This window comes from Eublepharis macularius, chromosome 9 (genome assembly GCF_028583425.1).
Source record: "Eublepharis macularius isolate TG4126 chromosome 9, MPM_Emac_v1.0, whole genome shotgun sequence".
Classification (NCBI taxonomy): domain Eukaryota; kingdom Metazoa; phylum Chordata; class Lepidosauria; order Squamata; family Eublepharidae; genus Eublepharis; species Eublepharis macularius.
In genome coordinates, this window is record NC_072798.1 from 45,186,059 (window position 1) to 45,209,693 (window position 23,635).

Below are 23,635 nucleotides of genomic sequence, written 5' to 3' on the forward strand. Positions count from 1 at the left end.
ATATTTTCGTCTGAATCAAACCAAACTTGGTGGGGACCTTCTCCTAACTCTCCTCTAACAAACTCCCAAGTTTCAGAAATATTGGACTTTGGGGGGCCATGTTATGCCCCCCCAAAGAAGGTGCCCCCATCCTCCTACACTCTCCATTATTCTCTATGGAGAAAAACAAGTCATCTTTCTAGGTAGCTTGGGGTGGCATTTTGCAAGCAAAATGCACCCAACTTTCAGGGGTCCTCCTTCCACCTGTCCTCCCACCCTCCTCCAAGTTTCAGGGAGATAGCACTTTGGGCGGCTATTTTATGGCCTCTCAAAGAAGGTGTCCCTATCCTCCTCCACTCCACTATTCCCTATGGGGGGGAAAGAGGCTTGTCTGGCTAGGGGTGGCATTTTGCATGCAAAATGCCCCCAACCTTCAGGGGACCTGATCCCACCTGTCTTCCCACCCTCCAGCAAGGCTCAAGCAGGTCCCACTAGTTTATCCCGCAGTCACCCCTCTTGTATAGCCATCTTCCTTGCCGCTAATTCCTCCCCTCACTCTCTTACTCACAAGGAGACCAGTTCAGGTAACAGATTTAGCTCTCCTCTTGTGTGTGAGTGCAAGAAACACCCTGATTTTTGCAAAGTTCCTCCATGCACTCTTGCCCTACCACCGTGTGCACTCTCTCCTGCCCCCATGTCAGAGGTCTCTCAGGCAGAGCCTCTGGATGCGTTCCTACTTGCCTGGGTTCATGGGCGCCCCAGCCAGAGGTTATACAGGGTGGACAGGGGTGGTGGTGATTGAATACTGGGGAGGGAGCTCAGCTCAGCTGCAAGGGGGCACAATTGGCTTAGTTGCCACAGTAGTCGACATCTTATGCTGATCTGGGCCTTGAGGAGGGCAACTTTTCCCTTACAATGGGCGCCTATGGGCTATGCCCTCTTTTTTCAAGGCATAATTTTCTGCTACTGCTGGGTGTGTTCCCATACCCAAAACAGCTTAGAGAGTGGACTAAGTCACCTCCCACCCCCCAGTCCACCTCCCCCCGGTCTGCCAGCACAAGAAGTTACACCCCAGTTCTGCCCATTCCCAACAGCTGTAGCTGAGCACTGGTGGGGAACTCAGGTGGAGCTGTGCCAGGTTGCTGCACCATCGTAGGAGGGGATTACAGTGGTGTAAGTGAAAGATATCCAGTCATACCTTCTAGTTGGCTTCCTGAGCACTTTTGCACCCCACCCTCGCATTGTGCTGTTGATCCTCTACAGCATTCACTATTGACAGTTACCAGTCTACCACCCTTCTCCTCTGGAGGAGTAATTCCTCCCAACAGCTCCTTCCTCAGCATGATTCTCTCTCTCTCTCTTTCATTCTCTCTCTCTCTCTCTCTCTCTCTCTCTCTCTCTCTCTCACACACACACACACACACACACACACACACACACGGTTTCCTATGTAACTAGTGCTAAAAAATTCCTCTGTTGCCTGTTGTTTATTGTAAGTTAGAATAGTGAGGTTTGCAATGAAATGATGAAACTAACAACCGTGCACTTCAGCTGTCCTACTAATGGACAGCTGGGCATCTCATATAGGTGTGTAGGCTCATGAATACTCTGTGTATGTGTTTGTACACAGGTCCTATTTAAAGAATATGTCAATATATATAACTCTTACAACAAAAATGGTTTTACTTTATTTTAAGACATTTGGATACAGCAGAGATTACCATAAGAAAAGTGCTGCCTATATAAGAGGTAATTACAAGGGTATAACATTGACAACAAAATTAGTGCTCTTTCTTTTTATCATACTATTAGCACTTTTTATGTACATGCTGGTTAAATCAATTTTGTGCAGCTGATTATTAAATCAGCTTCTGTTTAGTTTATAGAAAATTAGAGAGAGAACAAACATAGAACATATGGGAAAAATAGTTATTCTTACAGGGTGTATATCAGACATTGCATTTAACTAGATAGACTTAAACTCTGTGGAGGCCCTTGGATATTTATTCTGGATCCACCCATTAGGAAAGGGGTCCTTTTAGAATCGGTGGGCACCTTGGTAATTCTGACACGGGGTAGTGGGTACTATTCCAAAATGGCTGCCACAAGAGGTGGAGCCAGCCAAAAAATGTCAGGAAGTGAGGTCACACAGCATAACTCTAATAGTAACTCTTTAACATTTCAGACAGAAATTATGTTTAACAGGATGCCTTCTTAAATGAACATATTGTTTAAAAATATTTTCTTTAAAACCATAGCTTATTTCTGCCATGCAGTGGAGATCCTTATATTGCTGCTGCCAAAGCAACTATTTAAAAATCTGCACAGCCAATCAACTCTCCAATGGCCAATCAGAGGCCCTGCTGAACAAAAGCCCCACCTGACCCCCCCTACTTTCTGAAAGTGTTGGAGGGCACCATGGTGCTCATGAGTGCCATATTGGGGACCCATGTATTAGGAGATAGCTATTAACGAACAATAGAATTTTTAAACCTCTCCCCTGGTCATGAAGGAAAGAATAGCATTCTTTCACTCCTTGCCCGTCTACACAAATACCAGATTACTGTCCCATCTAACTGTCAGTATTGCACAGATATTATGGGGAGGAGGGTGGGCTTTTGTCCTCCATCCTCCTGTTCCATGCTTTACATTAGGATTCTAGGGTCTCCATCTACCATCTGGTTTGTAGGCCCCTCTGAACCTCCAGTCTGAGCTGCACCAATCCCATCTGATATAGCAACAGTTGCCTTTGGGACAGCAGAACTTGTCTGTTCCCTGTCCTCTCTCCTGTCCAGCCAGTCTGTCAGGAAGAATGTCTTACATATTGACCTAGGCCCCAACTAGGGTTACCAACACCAGGTTAAGAAATTCCTGGAGGTACGTAGGGTGGAGCCTGGGGAGGGCAAAGGTAGAGGGGAGGAATCTCATCTAGGGTTATCAATCAGGTCCCCTTTTCCCATCCTCCGCCCCTCGCAACCACTTGCCTGACCGACAGGGAGAAAAAGGAAAGCGCTGCCCCAGGAGCACTCCCGCACTCTGCAGTGGGTCAATTTCAGCGCCAAACGGGTTTGATTCGGCCCACTATGGAGCAGTGCCAGAAGGGCCCTGAAGAGCTCCTGCACTTCACAGCAGGCCAATTTAGGCCCCAAATGGGCCAGTTTTGGCCCCAAACTGGCTGAGATCAGCCCGCTGCACAGCACGGGAATACTCCCAGGGGCGGCATGATGCCCTACATGATGTCGTCACTTCCTGGAAGTAATGTCATTGTGCAGCCTGGGAGTGCTCACATACTTTGCATGCATGTGAGTGCTACAAGAAAGGTGAGTGCTGGGTGAGTAAGGGGACCTGGCAACCCTAACCTCAACAGAGTATAATGTAATGCCATAGAGTCTACCTTCCAAAGCAGCCATTTTCTACAGGGGAATTGGTATGTGTTGTTTGGAATCATTTGTAATTCCAGGAGATTTTCAGACCCCACCTGGAAGTTGGCAAACCTAGCCCCATCCCCCAGCTCAGGTTCCCTCACCTTCCAAGCTTTCATAAGCCCAAACTAGATGTGAAGTTTTCTTCATGGCCACCACATGGCCTCTTGGGGACCTGATAAGGCATAGGGGAGCAAGACAAGCCTGCTGCACTGCAGATCATTCAGGACTGGGCCCTCATGGCATTTAGAAAATGACTTTAAAAAGGTAGTGGTGTCCTCCTAGCAGCCACGAGGATACCATTGTATCTCGTTTGGCTGACAGTAAGCCATGCTGCTTTGTTCTTAACTGCCTGTGGCTGACAACTCAGCTGGGCCCCTATCCCTCTTTTCACAGCAGTGGGAATAACCCAATGGAAAGAGCATGCTCTTCCCTTGCTCCTGAGCTCCTGGAGAAAAACTGGAATGAGGGGATGTTAGAGCAGCAACAGATTCTTCTGCTGTCGCTGCGGCTGGAGCTTCACCGACATGGCAGCTTTCTCCAGAGCAGCTCCCTGGGAGCAGGACACCCAGGGAGAAAGTAGCAGCTGCCCGCCCCCAAACGATCATTGAGAGCAGGCTTGTGACTGGAGGAACGATTTGCAAAAGCTGCTGCTGCAGCCAGCTTTCTCTGGCTCTTCAGGCAGCGATTCTAACAGAGAGGGGAAGGACACTGGGACTTCGGTTCCCAAGAAAACTTGCGAAAACGATCAACTGTTGTCCATGTGAAAAAAGTCACTTGTAGCTTGGCTCTCAGAGGAAGTCCTTGTCTTCTATGCCCTGTTGTTAGCCCAGTGGTTTGCCACTGTATGCCCTGTAGATTGCCACTGTCTGAACAGGATGCTGGACTAGATGGACCACTGGTCTGATCCAGCAGGGCTCTTATGTTCCTATATATGTATATAAAATGGAACTTGGAAGGTTGCTATTCCAGAGGTGCAAATCCGTAACAGCTTCAGCATTAAGAACTATAGGCAGCTATAACTAACACTTCTTGCATACGTTATTAAATGTCTAGTGACTAAGATGCATTAATAAAGTATTAATGCAGAAAAATCCAATATGTATATCAAAAAAGAACCAACTGCAAAATAATTTGAAAGTAGTTTGGCTGTTCTAAAAACTGTAAGTTTTAATCAGTATCAGCATGATTCCTGTGACCTATTCTACTGATGGCTATTTATCATGACTTAAGCCAAAATTGTCCATGGAAAATTTATAATCGTGTTTATGGCAGGTGAAATTAAATGAACCACTTTGTAAGGTCACCATTGTTGAAAAGTAGCCATAATTAAATGCAGACAGACTGTGCAGTGAAACTAATGACCTTGTATATTGTTCTTCTGTGACAAAGAAATAACTCTATGTCAACTGTAGAATGAACATGAAAGAAGCATTTAGAAGTCTTAGCTTTGGACAGTGATTTAATAGAGTTGTTAGAGATGAAGGATAATAAAGTCAATCATGCCTGTTTTAACAAGGATTTAATTTTGCTTGTTCAAAAATATGCAAGAAAACTTATATTCCGAATCTGGAATCCAAAGGATCATATGAAAGCCTAATACTCTGAAATAAAGATACCAGATATGCATGTGTTAAATTAGGATTTACTGATTAACAATTAAACTGCACTATTAGTAAAGTCTCCCCCCACCCCAGGGCAGGTTCCCTGAAAGTCTGCTAGATTTGGTTTGCCAGTGTTTGTGCTATCCCATTAGCTCAAGATATATGCCATGCCTCACTTTTTCTTAGTTGCAGCAAAACTGTGCTGGGAGATGCTGCCCATCAACCCCATCACCACAGATCAATCAGTATAATGTTTCATGTGAGGATGTCCAGTACAAGGGGACCCTTGTGGTCGCTTAGTTATAGACACCTAACCCATGCTAATCTTGTCACATGAGAGATCCAGCAATGCTCCACACACCCATCACCTCACTTGATAACAATAAAGAAATGCAGATAGGCCTTGCACAAATCAGTTAGAAAGAAGTCGTTCCACATTCAGGATAAACAAATCCCATCCTCCCTAAATAGATACAGAAGTGAAAATTCTACATCAAGATAGCAAAATTCTCCCCTTCCTTCTATGGGTCCTGACTTATCTTTCAGCTAGCATTGTCCATCTTGTTGGGCTTAACTGTGTGTTATGAGCAGTCAAGTTGCTTTTGACTAATGGTGACCCTATGAATTAACTATCTCCAAAATGTCGTATCATTAACAGACTTGCTCAAACTTTGCAAACTGGAGTCTGTGCCTTCCTTTACAGAGTAAAGCCATCTCATTTTCAGTCTTCCTCTTTTCCTTCTGCCTTCAATTTTCCCCAGTATTGTTGTCTTTTCCAGAGGGTCTTGTCTTTCCATGCTGTAATCAAAGTACAACAGCCTCAGTTTTGTCATTTTAGCTTCTAGGGAGAATTCAGGCTTGATTTGATCTAGAACTCATTTATCTTTTTGGCAGTCTATGGTATCTGTAAAACTCTCCTCCAGCACCACATTTCAAATGAATCAATGTTCTTCCTGTCTGCTTTCTTCATGACCAACTTTTATATTCATAAATAGTAATAGGGAATACCATAGTATGAATTATCTTGATCTTGGTCCCCAGCAATACATTCTTATAAGGATCTTTTCTAGTTCCTTCATGGCTGCCCTTCCCAGTCTCAATCTCATTCTAATTTTTTTGGTTGCCGTCTCCCATTTGGTTGATGATTGAGCCTGGGAATAGAAAATCTTTTTTTTTTTTTTTGAGATTCAAAAAGTTAAAATGAAGGTTTATTAACAGAAGTTGAACTCAAGAGGCAGGTAGGCAGGTGTTTAAATGTAATCACAGAAAGGTTTGAGTACAACAACTTCACTGGTGTGAGGCACAACACATTCGGTTACTGGTTGCTTTTAGAGGCACACACTGCTTCACAGATGTTTCACTTTATATCCTTCAACACAAACACAGCACACTTTCCCCTCCTATCCAGACTTAGGGTTGCTCCACAGAGACAGACCCTTCCCAGATCCTGGGCAGGTGTTATAGCTGTGAACTATAATCCTGGTCCTGTCACTAAAGGGGAGACTCCTTGCTACCTCCTTCCTTGGCCCTTTATACTTCCCAGATCTATTTAGTCTCGGTAGGGATTAGTACTGGTTTCCCCCACATTACTCCTAGGACTAACAGTGCTTCACAAATCACAGAGGACTTTCTGGCTGACCCTCACTGGTCAAAAGCCAGGCTCCAACTCCCAACTGACAGCTTCCCCCAACATTCCATCCCCAACTGCCATTCCTGGCCAGCCACAAGGGGGGCCTGGGAATAGAAAATCTGTAACAAGTTGCGTAATTCCTCGATAATCATTACTTTTGTCTTTTTGATATTCAGCTGTAATCATGTTTTGGCATTTTCTTCTTTAACCTTCATCAGTAGTTTTAAGTCTTCACTATTTTCTACGAGTAATGTGATATCATTTGCATATCTTAAATTGTTAATGTTCCTTCTACCAATTTTCACTCCACTTTCATCTAAATTTAATCCAGCTCCCCTTATGATACATTCTGCATATATATTGCTTATCTGTCCCCCTGTAAACCCTTCTTTGCAGTGAGTCAGATCATGCTATGTTTACCCCTGTGCATTACTCCCTAACCACCTCCAGGATGCACTCAGATGAGTGACACGCCCAAGTGGCTCCACTTTTCTCCATGTCTGTTTTACCACTTGATGCTGTTAAAAGTGCCAGGAGTCCAAGATCCAGCTGAGTTCTAGTAGGGGAACAACTCACTCTTCTGAATTTGAGATCTGAAAAATCCATGTTTGCAGCAGTTGATGCCATTGTAGTTTGGAACAAAGACATGCTAAATTCTTGCAAAAATAGTCCAGCCTTCAGTATGTCTGAGTGTTTCACCACACAGAACTGAAACTGTATAAGAGGTGACCCCAGTTCATGCAGAAAGAAAGGATTATTGGATTACGACCTGTGTTTCAAATAGTCCTGGGTGACAAAAAGTGGACATAGAGCTGCATACCTTCCTGTTTATGCAGTGACAATATGCAATGATTTGGCAAAACAGATCCTGAGACATGCAAATGACAAATGCCATCTGCAAGTCACCTCTCAACAAGAAACAAATCATATTTGTCCCATATGGAATGGGGTACTGGCTCGCTAATCCAGAACCACCATTAAAAATAACAGCTCTGGGCTTTGAGCTGCGTAGCCCTTGGAATAAGTCTGCTAATATCCTCATTATTTCAGGAATGGACAGGCACCTCCTATATTCAGTCTCCCAGTTCTCTTCTGATGACCAACATTCTTCTAATATGTAAATGACTTGAAAGTGAGGCAAATCTTGTAACTTGGAGGGAAGATTGCCAGATACCCATCCGTTAGCCTCATTGCTACCTTCTTCAAACACACCAGGAACTGCACAATATGTTCAACTGGTACTGGCCAAACATCTACCTGCCCTTTCTTGTTACTGAAGTTTCAGAAAATTCTCTCATAATCCTATCATAAGAGATCCAGATAGGCACCAAAGTTGCCTGTATGGCTCTGGAGGCTGGCATGTCTAGCATGTTCAGTATTAGATCTATGAATATGGTGTTTAGTATAATTTTCACCTGCAGTTTACAGCTAACACAGTAGTTCTTGGGTGATTAGAAACTCCATTGCTGAGCAAACATTGGATTTGCTCCTTATTTGTTTAGAAAAGGAAACATCTACAAAGATGCTCAGCACAGGCAAAACCACAAAGCTGAGATTCAGAGCAAGTTTGCTAGGAAGCAAATTCCATTAAAGTAACCATTTTTTAAAAAATCAGTACAAGATAATTTGGAATAATAATACTTAAGAACTACAATAGCCTCTTATTCTGGCTATTATTTATGTTTTACTGTTATAGCTATTTATGCAAGATATTTGAATATAAAAACAAACATAAATGATCTTACCTCTCTTTTTCTTTCCTGCCAGAACTGAGATTGCTGTTTGTTATGCAGCATAAGTTATTTCAGATAAATTTATGATAAAATGGTCAGGCAAAAGTACAGAGGCAAGGTTATGAATATAAGATGAGTTCTGCTGGCTCATACCAAAGGTCCATCTGGGCCAGGCTTCTTTTTCTCTCAGTGCCCAACAGAATGCTATGGAAGGTTTACAAATAGGCCATGGGGGATTAACACAGATTTTTTGTATTGTCTTGGTGCTTCTTCAAAAAAGACTAGCAAGATATAAAATACCTAATTACCCCTGGAATTTTGACTAAACTCAACATTTGAATGAATTTAGGGAGTTCCCCTCTGGCAAAACATTTGAGGAACTTTCAGAGAATCAAAAATAGTTTGAACCACGACTTTTTTTGGGGGGTGGGAGGGTGGTGGAACTCGGTTGCCAGCACCTGGGGCAACTCCCTGCGGGTGGTGGCAACCCTATCAGCACACTTGCGTGCACGCAAAGTGTGCGCACGCTCCTAGGACTGTGCAATGGCATCACTTCTGGGAAGCGATGTCATCACAAAGGGCGGGGGCCCATGATGCTGTAAACCAGATGGCAGGGGAAGAGTCTTGCTTTGCAAGCAAGGAGTTCTTTAACTTTTAACCCCCCGGCTTCAGCTGACTAGTGGGGATTTCCCAGCCAGACAGCTGGAGAAACTTTAATGGGCCCCTTTAGGTGACAGTTGCTTACGATCGGCATGGAAAGGGGCTCTTCCCACCGGGTGTTGCTTACCTTGTCCCTCTGGCATTGGGCAAAGTGGGTGCCCGAGCTGCGGAGTGGCAGGTTTTTAAACCTACCACCCCACTGCACTTCCTTCAGCTGGTTTGAGAGGGCTGAGGGGATTCCGTCGTCCCTCTGGCATTGGGCGAAGTGGGCGCCTGAGCAGCAGGTTTTTAAACCTACTGCCCCGCCATGCTTCTGTCACCCGGTGTGAGAGGGGCGAGGAGATTCCCTCATCCCACTTTGACAAAATGGACAGGATAATGGTATTTTATATGACTACGACGGCTAGGATAATTTATGCACAGCTGTGGAGACAAAAGAGATACCATCGTTGGAAGATTGGATTTTAAAAACATTGAGCTTGGCTGAAATGGATAAACTAATGAGGAAACTTCGAGAGGAAGATATGGAAGAGTATGTAACAAGTTGGGAGAAATTTAAGAATTATGTAGAAAAAAAGTGGGACATTAAAGGGAAGGTGTGGTCTTTGGATACTTTCTGAGGGGAGGATAGTGTTCTGTTACTTTTAATTATTATAGAGGTAGTAATCATTATATAATATTAGAGGTAAAAAATCTAGTCTGTGATAATATACCATTTTATTGATATATGTAGGTATAATATGTTATAATTTACTAGGTTATAATGTTATGAATTGGATAACAATATAAAGGATATTAATAATTTTGAACATTATAGATATGATAGATATATGTAATAGTGCTATCTAAAGATATGCAATGGTATAGAATATATTAATATGACCCATTCGTAGAATGTAGTATATAGCTATTAATATAGGGGACATATTATATTGTAGGTTATTCGATATTATTGATAGATAGTACTAAAAGATATGGAATGTTAGATAATGATATTTATCATTAGATAGGTATTATTATTTTATATATAGTTTAGCTTGGATAAGATTTTATTTAAGAGGTAATAAAGGGAATGGAAAACTGTCAGAAGTCAATGGAAAAGGGGGGGAAAGGGTGGGGGGTATTACAATATGATGGAAAGTTAAATGTGTATCTTTTTATATTTGTATAATGACACATCCAATAAAAATTTATTAAAAAAAAAAAGATTCCCTCATCCCTCTGGCATCAGGTGAAGTAGGTACCTAAGCAGTGGGGCAGCAGGTTTTTAAACCTACCGCCCCACCATCCTTCCTTCATCCAGTGCAAGAGGCCTCCCTGCTTCAGCACTCCACACTCAAGCACCATCTTGCCAGCCACCTTCCCAAACTGCTGCAAGTCAGAGTGGTGGGGAGTGGTGGGGACCTTCCCCTCCTCCCCCCCCATGGCACTCAGCCTCCTCCCGAGACCTCCCCAAAGGCTGACCCTGAAGAGCCTGACCTCTGGGCTGGGCAGTGCAGTTACTCCATTCTCCCAATGCCTCTCTACACCAACCCAACTTCTGAGGGGGGCTGCAAAAGCCGCCCGCACTCACCAGCCACCGGCTAAACTGCTCACCACCACTTGAGGACAGGGCATGGATTCTAAAAATGGCAGGAAGGTGAACCCACTGGATGGCCTGAGAACTAAGTGGAACCACCATTCATGGCCACAGCCTGAGAAAGGAAGAGGTGGAGCTGGGCAGGCAACTCCTGGTGCAAATAGCAGCGCCAAAAGAGGGGAGGAAGGGAGAGAGGCACCGCCATTAGTGCGTGGTGGTGCACTACAGCTCCCATAAGGCATCTCAGCTGTAAGTTTTCCTGGAACAAGGCTTTAAGGATAAAAAGATGTGTGATCAATTGGGATAGCCTAGGCAGGCACAATCTCATCAGATCTCGTGAAGCTAATCAAAGGTTGGCCTTGGTTACTAATTGTATGAGAGACCTCTAAGCAGGGCTTTTTTTCAAGGAACTGAACTCTGTCTGGAGATCTGTGGGTGGGGCCACCGGCCATGTGAGCATTTTCAAGAGGTGCTGGACCACCGTTCCACCGCATTCCGGCTGAAAAAAAGCCCTGGTTTGAACTAGTGATAACCTAGAATAAAATATTGCTGATTATTTTTAATTTGTTCCTTGCACTACTTAAATTAATTGCTGAATGTAAACTGCACTATGGAATGTGATGCATATAATATATGGTGGTTAGCTTCCCAGGTTAGCCCAAAGAAGCTTATTTAACCCATCACCCTCCGGAAATACCGTATGCTTGCAATGAGAAACAGATGAAAAATATTGCTGTAACACTATGCAGTAATTAAACAAGATAGACAATAAAATAACTCTATCATATTTTCCCCTCGTCTGCGGAAGCTTCTTCCTATTTGAGTTTGTTACCAATAATGGATTTGAGGTACTTTTATCATTCAAATGATTCTGTTGAATATAAAGCTTCTGAAAAAACTGTCTGTAGAACAAACAAACTGATTGTATGGAAATAAAAAATACAATAAATAGTGTGGGTTTCAATTTCTTGTTCAGTGAAAAGGAGTAGAAGCATGCCATGGTTCTGTCCAAAGTAATTTAAATAAATTTAACAATTAGAATTGCCAGGTCCCTGGGGGTGAAAGCTGAGATGGGGGGGTCACAGGGGCACTTATCTCTCGCTCATACAGAACACACATACTTCAGAGTGCTCCGTGTCATGGCAGGAATTATGTCATTCCAGGAGCACCATGGAAGTAATGGGTTGTGTCAGGTGCCAATTGAGTAAAAATAGACCCCAAACACTAAATTGGGGGCTGATTTTTACTCAATCAGCCCCTAGTGCAACCCACTACTTCCACATTCTCCAGGAATGATGTCATTCCTGGCACAACACAGGGGTGCTCTGGAATGTGTGGGAGCTCGCTTTGCACCCACCACTGCATTCCAGAACCTCCCCCCCCCTTGCTGGCCAGGAGAGAGGTTGGGTGGGGGGCAAAGGCTGGGCATACTCTGTCCCCACTGGGAGACTTGCAAGCCTACACACAGCTGTCTTTTATCATGATATCTCCCAGGCAAAATGTAGTATTGCCATTAGAGTGAGAAAAACTGCCAGGTATTTTGAATCACTTTACATTGTTTATCTTGTGAGCTTCTCTGTGTTTCAGTATGTAAACATTTACATCTCACAATTAAGACAGTATGAACGTTTGTTTTGTTTGAAATGTGTATGTCATTCTCTTTGATGATGTTGCCTAGTGAATATGTTTTCATTCATAGAAAATTTTTCATGTATCAATGCATAAAAAGCAAACAAGTCGCTAGGGGCCATTTACCTTGTAGGGAAAATACTCTTGTAGGGGTGTCTATATTTTCTGCAAACATAATATTGGAGAAAGCATGAGCACGACTTGCTGAATTCTCTGCTATTCTCACCATTATTGATTCCTAGTCATTCTAGTGATTATGTAGTAGCTGATACCACTTTTATATATAGGTATTTTGGATATGTATCACTAAAATTTCCTTCTGGATCAAACTTAGGGAGAATTTATATATATTAATATCATAAGTGTTGCAATCTCTTGTTACCGTAGCTATGGCACTTGTTTCAAACAGATTTTATTCCATAGTAGATTCTCTTGCTATGGCAACCATGATGCTTTTGATATAATGTGGTAGATATAATAGATTTACTCCATGTTAAAGTTTCCCCCCCTAAAGACACTAGTATTCATTTGATAAATTTACTCTTGTTTTGAAATATACATTTTTAGGCATGAATAATTTGACTTTCATAAATATGACTGTGAAGAAAATTGTTGTTAATTCTGCCATGCTGGACTGTATTTCTGAAGTATAGATTTAGACAGTGGAACTCTTTAGCTGTATGCACTGGGAAATGAAATGTAAAAGAAATGTATGCTTGGGGGGAGGTGTGCGTGTGTACTGTAATAACATGATGTGGGATGGTGTAGTGTAGCGGTTAGAGTAATGGACTAGGACCTGGTCCGAATCTCTTGCTCAACTGTGGAAGCCCACCAAGTGATCTTGGGCCTGTTACAGTCTGTCAGCCTAAGCTACCCTCACAAGTTGTTGTGGTGAGTAAGTGGGGGAGAGAGGAACAATGTGAAAAGCCTCTTTGGGTCCGTGAACAGGGAGAAGGATGATATGAAATCATAATTATCAATCATTTTCATCACTGCTTGGAACATGCTACATACTAAGATAATACCTCACTGATTCGTAGATCATTGGATAAAATCCGATAAAATCCAAGTTGGTGAGACATCAAAAATTCCAGCCCAAATATCTGCTGGACTGTGCTAACATATAATAAGCATATAAACTGGCCTTGCTTTGGTCTTGCAAACCATTTTACAGATGCTTTGATCTTACAGGGGTCATTTTGTAGAAAGCTGCAGGAACTCGTTAGCATAACTCATTAGCATATGCCACACCCCTTGACATCACTGGAAGTGATGCCAGCAAAACAAAGATTTTTAAAAATAAATTTTGCAAGTGCACACTTTACATCTGGGGAGGGGGAATATACAGTAACAAGAACAGGAGTGCTTTTCTATACAGATTAGAGCTCACAAAGCCAGCAAAACACAGATACTGGGGAGGGGGGAGATATACTCACCACCGCTTGCAGGTCCATAGGAATGCCTGCGTAGGCTATGGTGGCGGCTGGCCACAGGACCTGCTCCGGAGGCCGCTGCTGGCTGTGCACTGCCTTGACCAGCCTACAGGCTGGGAGGATGGGCCGCACATGCTGCAGCAGCAGCGGCTGGCTGTGGGGCCTGCTCCAGAGGCTGCCGCCGGCCGCACACTGCCTCAACCGGACTGCAGGCTGGGAGGATGGACTGTGCAGGCCACGGTGGCTGGCTGCAGGGCCTGCTTCGGGTGGTGGTGGGATGCTGCTGCTGCTGCCACCGCTGCCTACTGGGGGAGGAAAAGGAATCACGTGGATGGGGCCAGCACCCATATGATCTCTTTTCAGAGGTTCCACCGGAACAGCGTTCCGACATGTTCCCCCTCAAAATGAGCCCTGTTCTTGCAAACCATTTTGTTTTAACATATGACACAAAAATAGCAATTAAATGATATGAGACAACAGCAAACCTAACATGACTTATTTATGTTAAGTAAAAAATTAACCTCCCACCACCACAGAATATGTATTGAAGGTCTTACATATTATCATGCATATTATCAACATCAGAAATGTTTTCATTAAAACTTTCAAAAGAAAGGGTCAGTGTCAAATGCTGGCAGCAACTGCCATGGTCATGCTTGAGGGTTGGGGCTGAATGTTATGCTTATCTGCAAAAGTTATGCTGTATCTGAACTGTAAGCTGTCTCATGCTCTCACAGGGTGTAAGTCTGTTCCTGAAATCACCTCTGCTAGATGATGATCTCGCATCTGGGCTATAGGAAAGGAAGCCCACATAACTTTGAAACCCTGTGTGTCATCTTCCCCTATATCTCATCCCCTTAGGGTTGCCAGCCCCCCTCAATCTCCCAGTGGGGGTTTGGGGCCTGGCTCTTGCCTTTGAGAAGGAGGGGAGCACATGGGAAGTGACATCACCACGCAGCTCTGGGAGTGCGCCCACGCTCCGCAGGGACTCGGGTTGGGGGCTGCTGCGGAGCGCAGGAACACTCCTGCCCTCCACAGCAGCCCAAAATGCGCCCACAGATCGAGCCCATTTTGAGGCACTGTGGAGGGCAGGAGCGCTCCTGCACTCTGCAGCACCTGAAATGGGCCCGTTTTGGTGTGGATTGGGCCTGTTTTGACTTGCTGTGGAGCACAGGAGCACTCCTGCGCTCTGCAGCGGCCCAAAATGGGCCTGATCCACGCAAAAATGGGCCCGATTTGCACCCATTTTGGCAGATGGGCCCATTTTGGGCCACTGCAGAGCACATGAGTGCTCCCGCATTCTGCAGCGGCCCCGATCAGGGCCAAAATGGGCCCGATCCTGGTGGCTGCAAGGGATCCTGGTGACTGCAAGGGAGTGCACACGGAAGGTGAATGCCTCCCACTGGCCAGGTAGGTGGGGGCGGGGGATCCACCAGGGGTCTGGCATCCCTACATCCCCTGCATAGATCTTTCTCAGTGGAATTAGCCAGTCTTTACGAAAAGGGGATGGGATTAGCCAAGGGGAAGTGTTTGCCTTTGAATGATATATATGCCTGATACCTGTTTGCACCCTCATTCCTGGCAAAGACCCCAGTAAGATCATGATGCTAGCAACTTTTCAATAAAGCTTTTACTAACAGTAGAGTCTTTGGAAGGTTACTTAGCTGATCCTTACAGTCAGTTAGTGAGCCTGAGTACATCAACACATCAAAGGTGCTTTGACAGGAAAGCATGAATGTGTTTTTCATTCTAGACTGATTAGATTCATTTTTGGATTATATCAAATGAAACTGGGCCAGAGAAAAGCTCTTTTACACTTTACCAGCATCCACCCTGGGAATGTAGACCCCTGCTAGGCCAGTAGTAATAATGTGTGAAGGAATCCACCCCTCAGTTGGCTACAATCCTGAGGGGTCTACAGCAAAGGCCTTTGCTGAGAGATAGAAGCCTAGGTAGGCCAGAGGCCTGCAGGGGCTGGATCTAACCCTGCTTTAGCCCTAATGACTGATATACACTAGGCCCCAAATGTAAATAAGAAAAAGTCTCTGCCAAACCAGTGAGCCTGGCGCTGGGCCCTTGCTCTCCTCTTGAAGTTTGAAGGTAGCAAGCAGTGGAATAGCATAGCTTTTCCAAGGCAGCTACTGCCATCTAGCCCTGAGGCCTTAAGTAAAACCAGCCTCAGAGCTTGGCTGAGAGAGCTTGAGGTGTGCTCTGCTCAGGCTGAGCACAAGGCACAACTGCAGCACCAAGGGGCAGAGTGGCCTTATAAGTCCTCTGACTCTACCCCTTGCAGCAATCCCAGATGGCCAGGAAAGCACCGCTGTCTCTCCCTCATCTGGGGAGGCAAATCACGGCCTAGCAGCTGTTTACACCAGCCGGAAGTGCCACATTAACAGGAAAGTGTGTATGTTTTTCATTCTAGAATTGTTTGATTCATTATTGGATTATATCAAATGGAACTGGGCCAGAGTTAAAGGTCTTTTACACTTTAAACATAGTTTCTTTTTTAAGGATTGACATAAAGGGCAGTTCTAAATAAATAAAACATTCTGTATTTTTAAATTCTGTTAGTTAATAAAATTATTTTATGAATGGATACCTTTAAATATGCTATGATATAAATATCAATTTACATGTGTGCGTGTTTATGTGCCATCAAGTTGCTTGCAACTGACTTATGGGGACCCCAGCAAGGGGCTTCAAGTGAGAACAAGTGGTGGTTTGCCAGTGCCTTCCTCTGCAGCATCTTTCTTAGTGGTCGCCCATCCAAGTACTGACCCTGCTTAACTTCCAAGATCTTACGAGAGTCCGCTATACCATGCTGCCTTTCCTCCCTCTGAAAAAATATGGTCATAGAAAAAATATCTGATCAATAGGTTGACATTTTTGTTTCTGTTTTACTTCCCTACCAAGCTTGTTGGTTTATGTGGATTTTTAATGAATGGGAAAAGACCTGATAAATTTATATATGGATTGAAGGTTGAGTGGGTGGGTGGGACTATAACAGTTTCAGAAAATGTCTGGAGAGCCAACAAGATATACTAGCAAAAATACTAGGATGTGAGACTCAAGCTTCAAATTTCTATCCATCTATGAGGACAATTGGTTGCCTTTGGGCTAGTCATTTCCATTCCCCTCCCCCAGGTTACCTTACCCAATGGGGTTGTTGTGTGGTTAGGAAGGAATCCTCAGTTCCTTAGAAGAAGGAGAGAAAACAAATCTAATGTATAAATAAATAGATTCATTTTCTTTTCTCCAGCCTCTAAAATGCTGTATTTTATTTTACAATTGGTCCTAGCAAATTAAGCCGTCAGAGTCATGATAAAAGTGCACAAGAAGTTGTCCATGTTTTCTTTGGCTGATAGCATCAGATTGGTTTCCATATACATAAAGATATGTTAAATATATTCCTCTGTTGAAATAGATTTGTCTGCTTTTTTTTCTCTTTCAGCATGACTGCTAACAGGGGTTAAGCATTTTGTCAATATCCCAATTCTTAATATCTTCACATTGGATGCCTTCCTATTTGTTTCTGTTTCAGTCTAGGGCACTGATTTTAACCTTTAAAGCCCTTTATGACGTCAGACCTTCCTACCTGAAGGACCATTTCTGCCCATATGAGCCCCTGCAGCAACTCCTGTTGTCATCCCAGAATGGCCTTTTCCCTGGCCTTTTCCAAGGTGGAAAAAGTGGCTACCCTCCTTAGATTCAGAAAGGTTGACTTATAGGGGCAAGCCTTTGATGGTCCTTGAAGTTAAATTCTTGGTTGAAGTTGTTTCATCAGTAAATATGGGAATGGTGGTAGGGGACTGTTTTTTGTCATTTTTGTCTTATTGCCGTGTTGTGATTTTACAGCGTTATTGGTAGTTTTTCTGCTTGTAATTCATCCTGCAGCACACACACACAAAAATAGGGTAAGAATATTTTAAATGAATAAAAAAGAATATCTGATTACAATCATTAAAAAAGAAACCTTTATTTTACAGAAACCCAGCAAACATCCATTGAAAGTGACCTTCTTGAAGCATATCCATCTGAGCAATTTGCTGGCCTGCTTCATGGATCATCACCTGTTTGTGACCCACCTGAAAATCCACTTCAGTTATACAGAAAAAACAGTCCAGTTAATGAATTGCACAACAAAAATAGTTTGAACAGAAGTATTTTGAATTCAATGCAGCTACAGCAAGAAAACAGCACAGATCCTCCAGTGAAAAAGAAAAAGCCACCAGTTTTAAACAGAACTATATTTCCCTCTAAAAGTGGTCTACTAGAAGCAAATACACTCACCAGCATCACAAAAACTGGGGATCAGTGGGTTGTTAATACTGCGGGGTTTGTGGAACGTGCTTGCACACTTGGGAGGATACGATCTTTGCCAAAGACACTGCTTGATATGCATTTATCCAAATACGTTTCAAAATCAGATTCTAACCTTATTTCCTATCCACCTAATGAGCAAAAAGCAAGAAGAAAGTGGAATGAATCTACTGCAGACCCCAAAAGCTCTAGAGAGAATTCTGAAAGAACACCTTCCTTTACTTCAGAGTGGGAAGAAGTAAGCCTTTTTGTACATACATACAAGATAAAAACTGTGTAGGGAAAGGGGAACTTGGATGAAAATTAAGATTACTGCATGTTCCCTGTGCACAGTGGATCTCTTGGGTTGTTTTCTTTTCTCAGCCGCCTTCCTCCTCACTTGACAAGCCCTTCTGAAAAAAACATTGTTTCAAATGTAATTTGCTTCACTTAGAGGAGTGTCAACCATGATGTTTTATGTAGTGCATGGAGCGGCTGCCAGGAAAAAGTCATATGTACATATGTAAACCTCTGTGCACATGCTTGGGCTTTAAAAACAGGTTTGAATATACTCAGTGAAAAATCCTCTTGAGAATATATATTGTGAGGTACCACATAGCTGCTGGAGATTTGGCTCAGTATCAGGAGGTTTTTGTTGCAGTGCTTAATGGAAGTTATTATCTCCACAGAGAATTCTGTCATCTTCATGTAATCTATGTCGTGCTGTGGTTTTCAGGTAAAAGTCTACTAATGGTCCTTGGGACCGCAATTTCCAAGCTCAAGAAATATCTAGTTAATTTTCCAAGTTTCTATTATTTGCTTGAAAGATGATTATATCTACCAGTCTCCCTATAAAAAGGGACAATAGAAGAAATGTATATATGAAAAATGTGCAATAACAATGTTTTAGATGGAACAAAGCTTGCTGGAAATGGAATCTACAACGTCTCTGTACAAAGTACATATAGTTTATGCAGGGCTTTTTTTCTGGGAAAAGAGGTGGTGGAACTCAGTGGGTTGCCCTCAGAGAAAATGGTCCCATGGCTGGTCGCCCCGCCCCCTGATCTCCAGACAGAGGGGAGTTTAGATAGCCCTCCGCGCCGCTTGGCAGCGTGGAGGTCAATCTAAACTCCCCTCTGTCTGGAGATCAGGGGCGGGGCCACCAGCCATGGGACCATTTTCAAGAGGTTCCAGAACTCCATTTCCCCACGTTCCCCCTGAAAAAAAGCCCTGAGTTTATGATTGACAATGACCTGGTAAGAATAAAAAATAATGAAGTCTATACCTGCTAGAGTATAAGCAGGGGTGGAATGCTAACTCAAGAAAAAGGATAGCCCTCACAAGTAATATAAGGTCATGGTTATTAGACATGGGCACGAACAGCATTACGAATGAAAAAAACCCACAAACAGGCCACTTGGCTGCTCGCGAATGGGCTGTTTGTGATGCGCCATTCCAGCCGAACAGGCGATCGACGCAAGCATTGTTCGTTGTGCTCAGCCGCCGTTTGGGAAGCTAGACACTCAGGCGCCTTCAATCAATTGCCTCGGCAACGGAGTGGGGGGTGCCTAAACTCTGTCTGCACTCCCTCTGTCGCCCCGGACACCCCAATCAAAGCCCACCTTAGCTTGATGGGCACGTCTTCCTTCCAAGCATGGAGCTGCAAATCGGTTACAATTGGTAACATGAGAGCAGACACCAGGGGGAGGGAGGGAGGAGGAAGATGTTCTGTGGCCATGGGAACTCCAATCTCATCCCTGCAAACCCTGTTAGACGGTTCTGACTGCCAACCACAGGCCTCCTGTGTTTCTCCATGAGTGCTCAGCTTATAAAAGGGCGCTGTGCTCTCGGTTCTGGTTTCACTTTCAGCAAGCAGTGGAGTGGGACAGAGCAGTTAATAGCATTTTGGAGGAGAGAGTGGGAGAGTGCATTGGAGCTGGGCTTTTTTCTGTGTGGTGGGTGGGATAGGGAGCTATCCCCTCTGGTTCCAAGGCTGCTGCCAGGTCCTAGGGCCAAGCTCAGTGAGCACCTCAGCTGAGGGCTCACCCTGATTATTATTATTATTACTATCAGTATCAGACAGTGCCTGATCTGGTGGTCAGGCTTGTGAGTGTGCTCGGCTAGTGCTCTAGCCTCAGCCTCCATTTGCCGGGCCCTGGGGCCAAGCTCAGTGGGCACCTCGGCTGAGGGCTCACCCTGATTATTAGTGCCTGATCTGGTCAGATCTCTGGGAGTGCTGGGCTAGTGCTGTAGCCTTAGCCTCCGGTTGCAGGGCTGCTACCAGGCCCTGGGGCGAAGTAACAACCTAATATATATATATATATAAAATATTAAAAAGTATTTATTATAGATGTGCACCAATGTGAATAAAAACAAGTTTAAAACATAAGGCCTGAATGGCAGGCTACATATATATACTAAAACTTGCTAAAACATTTCAAGATACAGATGATGGTACAGTCCAATGACCAACACAAATAGACCAAGGTACAGTACAAAACTGACCAGACATGTTTCGGCCCTTAGGCCTTCCTCAGTGGTCAATTGTAAACAATTTATGATCAAACACACCCACACATATGGAAACCAATCATGCAATGCTCGTGGTGTTTTATCTAGAGCTGTAACAAAAGAAGGGGGGAGGAAATTTTTTTTAATATAATATAGTCCATTCTAAAGTGCTAGAATTATTCTTGGTAAAATACTGGATCAAAATTTAACTCTAGTATTGTGTGATAAACTGCAAATATTGCAGTAGACCCAGGACTGCATTCACACAATGCTCTTCATTTATTGTTGCACTCTAAAGAAAAAAAATGTATCAAATTATAAAATTATTCCCTAACATGCTCTTAATTACCCCCTAGGTTCTCCAAACCCAATCACAAACCCACCTGAGGCCGGGTGGGAATGTGTCCTGCGACTTCCATCCTTTCTGCAAAGGCAGGAAGGTGGGCGATGGCAGTTGCTGCTGCTGCCCTATTTCTTCCTCTCCCTCTCTGGGACTACTCAGACCACTCCCAACTACCTCTTGCTTGGGAGCTTTCCAGTTCTTGGTCCATACCTCTCCCTCCCAGGTACTGCTAGGAGTCCGTTCCCCACCACTTGCACCACCCTGTCCCCTCCTTTCCGTGATGGCAGGGAGGTGGGTGATGCCTGCAGCAGCCGATTTGGGGTCTTCCCACCCCCCTCACAGGATCTACCAGGTGCTGCTCGTCACTGCGGCCAGAACCCATGGGTCCCCCTCTCCCACCCTGACCACCTCGTGTTCCCTCTTTCTTCCTCTCCCTCTTGGGTACTGCCACGAGTTCCGTCCCCAACACTTGCACCACCCCATCTCCTCATTTCCATGATGGCAGGGAGGTGGGTGAAGACAGCAGTCACTGACGGATCGGGGTCTTCCCATCCCCCTTGCAGGATCTTCCTGGTGTGGCTCATCGCTGCAGCCAGAACCCGTAGGTCCCCCTCTCTCACCCTGACCACTTCATGTTCCCTCTTTCTTCCTCTCCCTGTCAGGTACTGCCACGAGTCCCTTCCCCAACACTTGCACTGCCCCATCCCCTCATTTCCATGATGGCAGGGAGGTCGGTGAAGCCAGAAGCCGCTGACGGATCAGGGTCTTCCCATCCCCCTAGGAGGATCTTCCTGGTGCGGCTCGTCGCCGCAGCCAGAACCCCTGGTTCCCCCTCTCCCACCTTGACCACTTTGTGTTCCCTCTTCCTTCCTCCCCCTCTCGGGTACTGCTATGAGTCCCAACACTTGCACCGCCCCGTCCCCTCATTTCCGTGATGGCAGGGAGGTCGGTGAAGCCAGCAGCCGCTGATGGATCAGGGTCTTCCCATCCCTCTCGCAGGGACTTCCTGGTGTGGCTTGTCACCACGGCTGGAACCAGTGGGTCCCCCTCTCCCACCCTGGCCACTTCTTGTTCCCTCTTTCTTCCTCTCCCTCTCAGGTACTGCCACGAGTCCCAACACTTGTACCGCCCCGTCTCCTCATTTCTGTGATGGCAGGGAGGTGGGTAAAGACAGCAGCTGATGATGGATCGGGGTCTTTCCGTCCCACTTGCAGGATCTTCCAGGTGTGGCTTGTTGCTGCAGCCGGACCCCCTGGGTCCTCCTCTCCCTGACCACAGGGCAGCTGCAGTCTTCACCCACCTTACTGCACAAGCGGATGCGTTGTCTGCCTCCAACCCCGGGGGCCTGGCGGGCAGGCACATGGGGGGTGCCACCGGCGAGCAGCCAGACCCCCTGCCCCCTGAGGAGAGGCGGCATGCCAACATCTCCCCATGTCCGCCAGGCCCGGCGGCTGCAATCTTCACCCACCTTGCTGCGTAAGTGGATAATTTTCCTCTCACCTGCAGGCCTGGTGGGCAGGCACATGGGGGGTGCTGCCGGTGAGTGGCCAGACCCCCTGTCCCCGAGAGGGGAGGTGGCACTCCTTCAGGGCCACCGAAGTGAACTGGAGAGGGTGGCTCCATTTGTGTTGATTGGGAGTTTCCTGGGGGCGTTGAATTTGGGAATGTATAACTCCGAGATCCATACTGCAATCTTGACCAAACTTGGGTGGTGGCTGGAGAAGAGCCTGCTGCACATTCCCTGTGAATATGGGCTCTCTAAATGCTAAGTGGGCCGCCCTGGTGCTGACAAACAGCGAAGACCAAACACATTCGGTAACGGAACATGTTTGGTTCCAGTCGGCTGTTCGTGTTCGTCGTCGGGAACGAACACCGAACAGCTTGTTCGGGGTTTTTCCCCCATTCATGCCCATTGGTTTCCCACCTGCCAAGATCGAAGCAGTACATGATCCAAGAAGTACAACATGCCACAAGCACAAACAAGAAATATGTTAAGTCTATATAATGTGTGTGTATAATCTTTTGGTTAAAATAAAATAATAAGCTGAACTGCAGTTTTCTATATATATGATATTGTTTTCTGTTAGCTGGACACAAATGAAACATTAAAAAGACCTCAAGGTGATAATAATAATGGAGTCTGAGACTACCATTTAAAATAACTAGGTAGGCTGGACTTGGCCTGAATGCCACCCCCGAAAACAGACACATCTCATATCAAACTTGTATCCATTCTTTTGTAAACTTTGTCCAAAACCCCAGAACCTGATCTTAGATATTCTGTACTTCTTCACTGTTATCACACCTTCGTTCTGGGATTCCCCCCCACTCCCACTGCTTCGTGTATCCTAATGTTAACATGATATCAACCCACTACAGAGCTTGAATGTGCATGCTTAGTGAGACAACTCCCATGTTGCAGGGCCTGCATGCAGGGGCACTTTAGATTACTATTAAAGTGAATGAGGTTGGAGAGGACAAACAGATTTGTCTATTTTTTCCTCTATAGTTTTCTTGATTGTACTATTATCTTTTAAATAATAAAAGCAATTACTATGATTCTGTGCTTGTAAATATATAATGATGGAGTTGAGTAATTTTCCTGTTTTCTTTCTTGCAGATTGATAAAATAATGAGTTCTATAGATGTTGGCATTACCACTGGGCTAGAAGAGATTAATGACGGCATTGCAAGTAAGAAAAAGATATTTTCTTCAAGATTGTTTAATTAATAAACTTCTATGATAGCTAGGAAAACCATAAAACATACTGAAATATTGATACTGTATCATACTCATTTTGATATCACTGTTA

General features: G+C 44.6%; 1 protein-coding gene across 1 annotated transcript in view; it reads left to right on the forward strand.

Annotated features, from left to right (window-relative positions):
* Nucleotides 1-23,635, forward strand: part of ANKS1B (ankyrin repeat and sterile alpha motif domain containing 1B) — an 885,134-nt gene that overhangs the window by 371,938 nt on the left and 489,561 nt on the right. The window contains exons 13-14 of the mRNA XM_054988164.1: nt 17,656-18,227; nt 23,443-23,515. Coding sequence (XP_054844139.1) covers nt 17,656-18,227; nt 23,443-23,515 — 645 coding nt within the window. The remainder of the gene's footprint in view (nt 1-17,655; nt 18,228-23,442; nt 23,516-23,635) is intronic.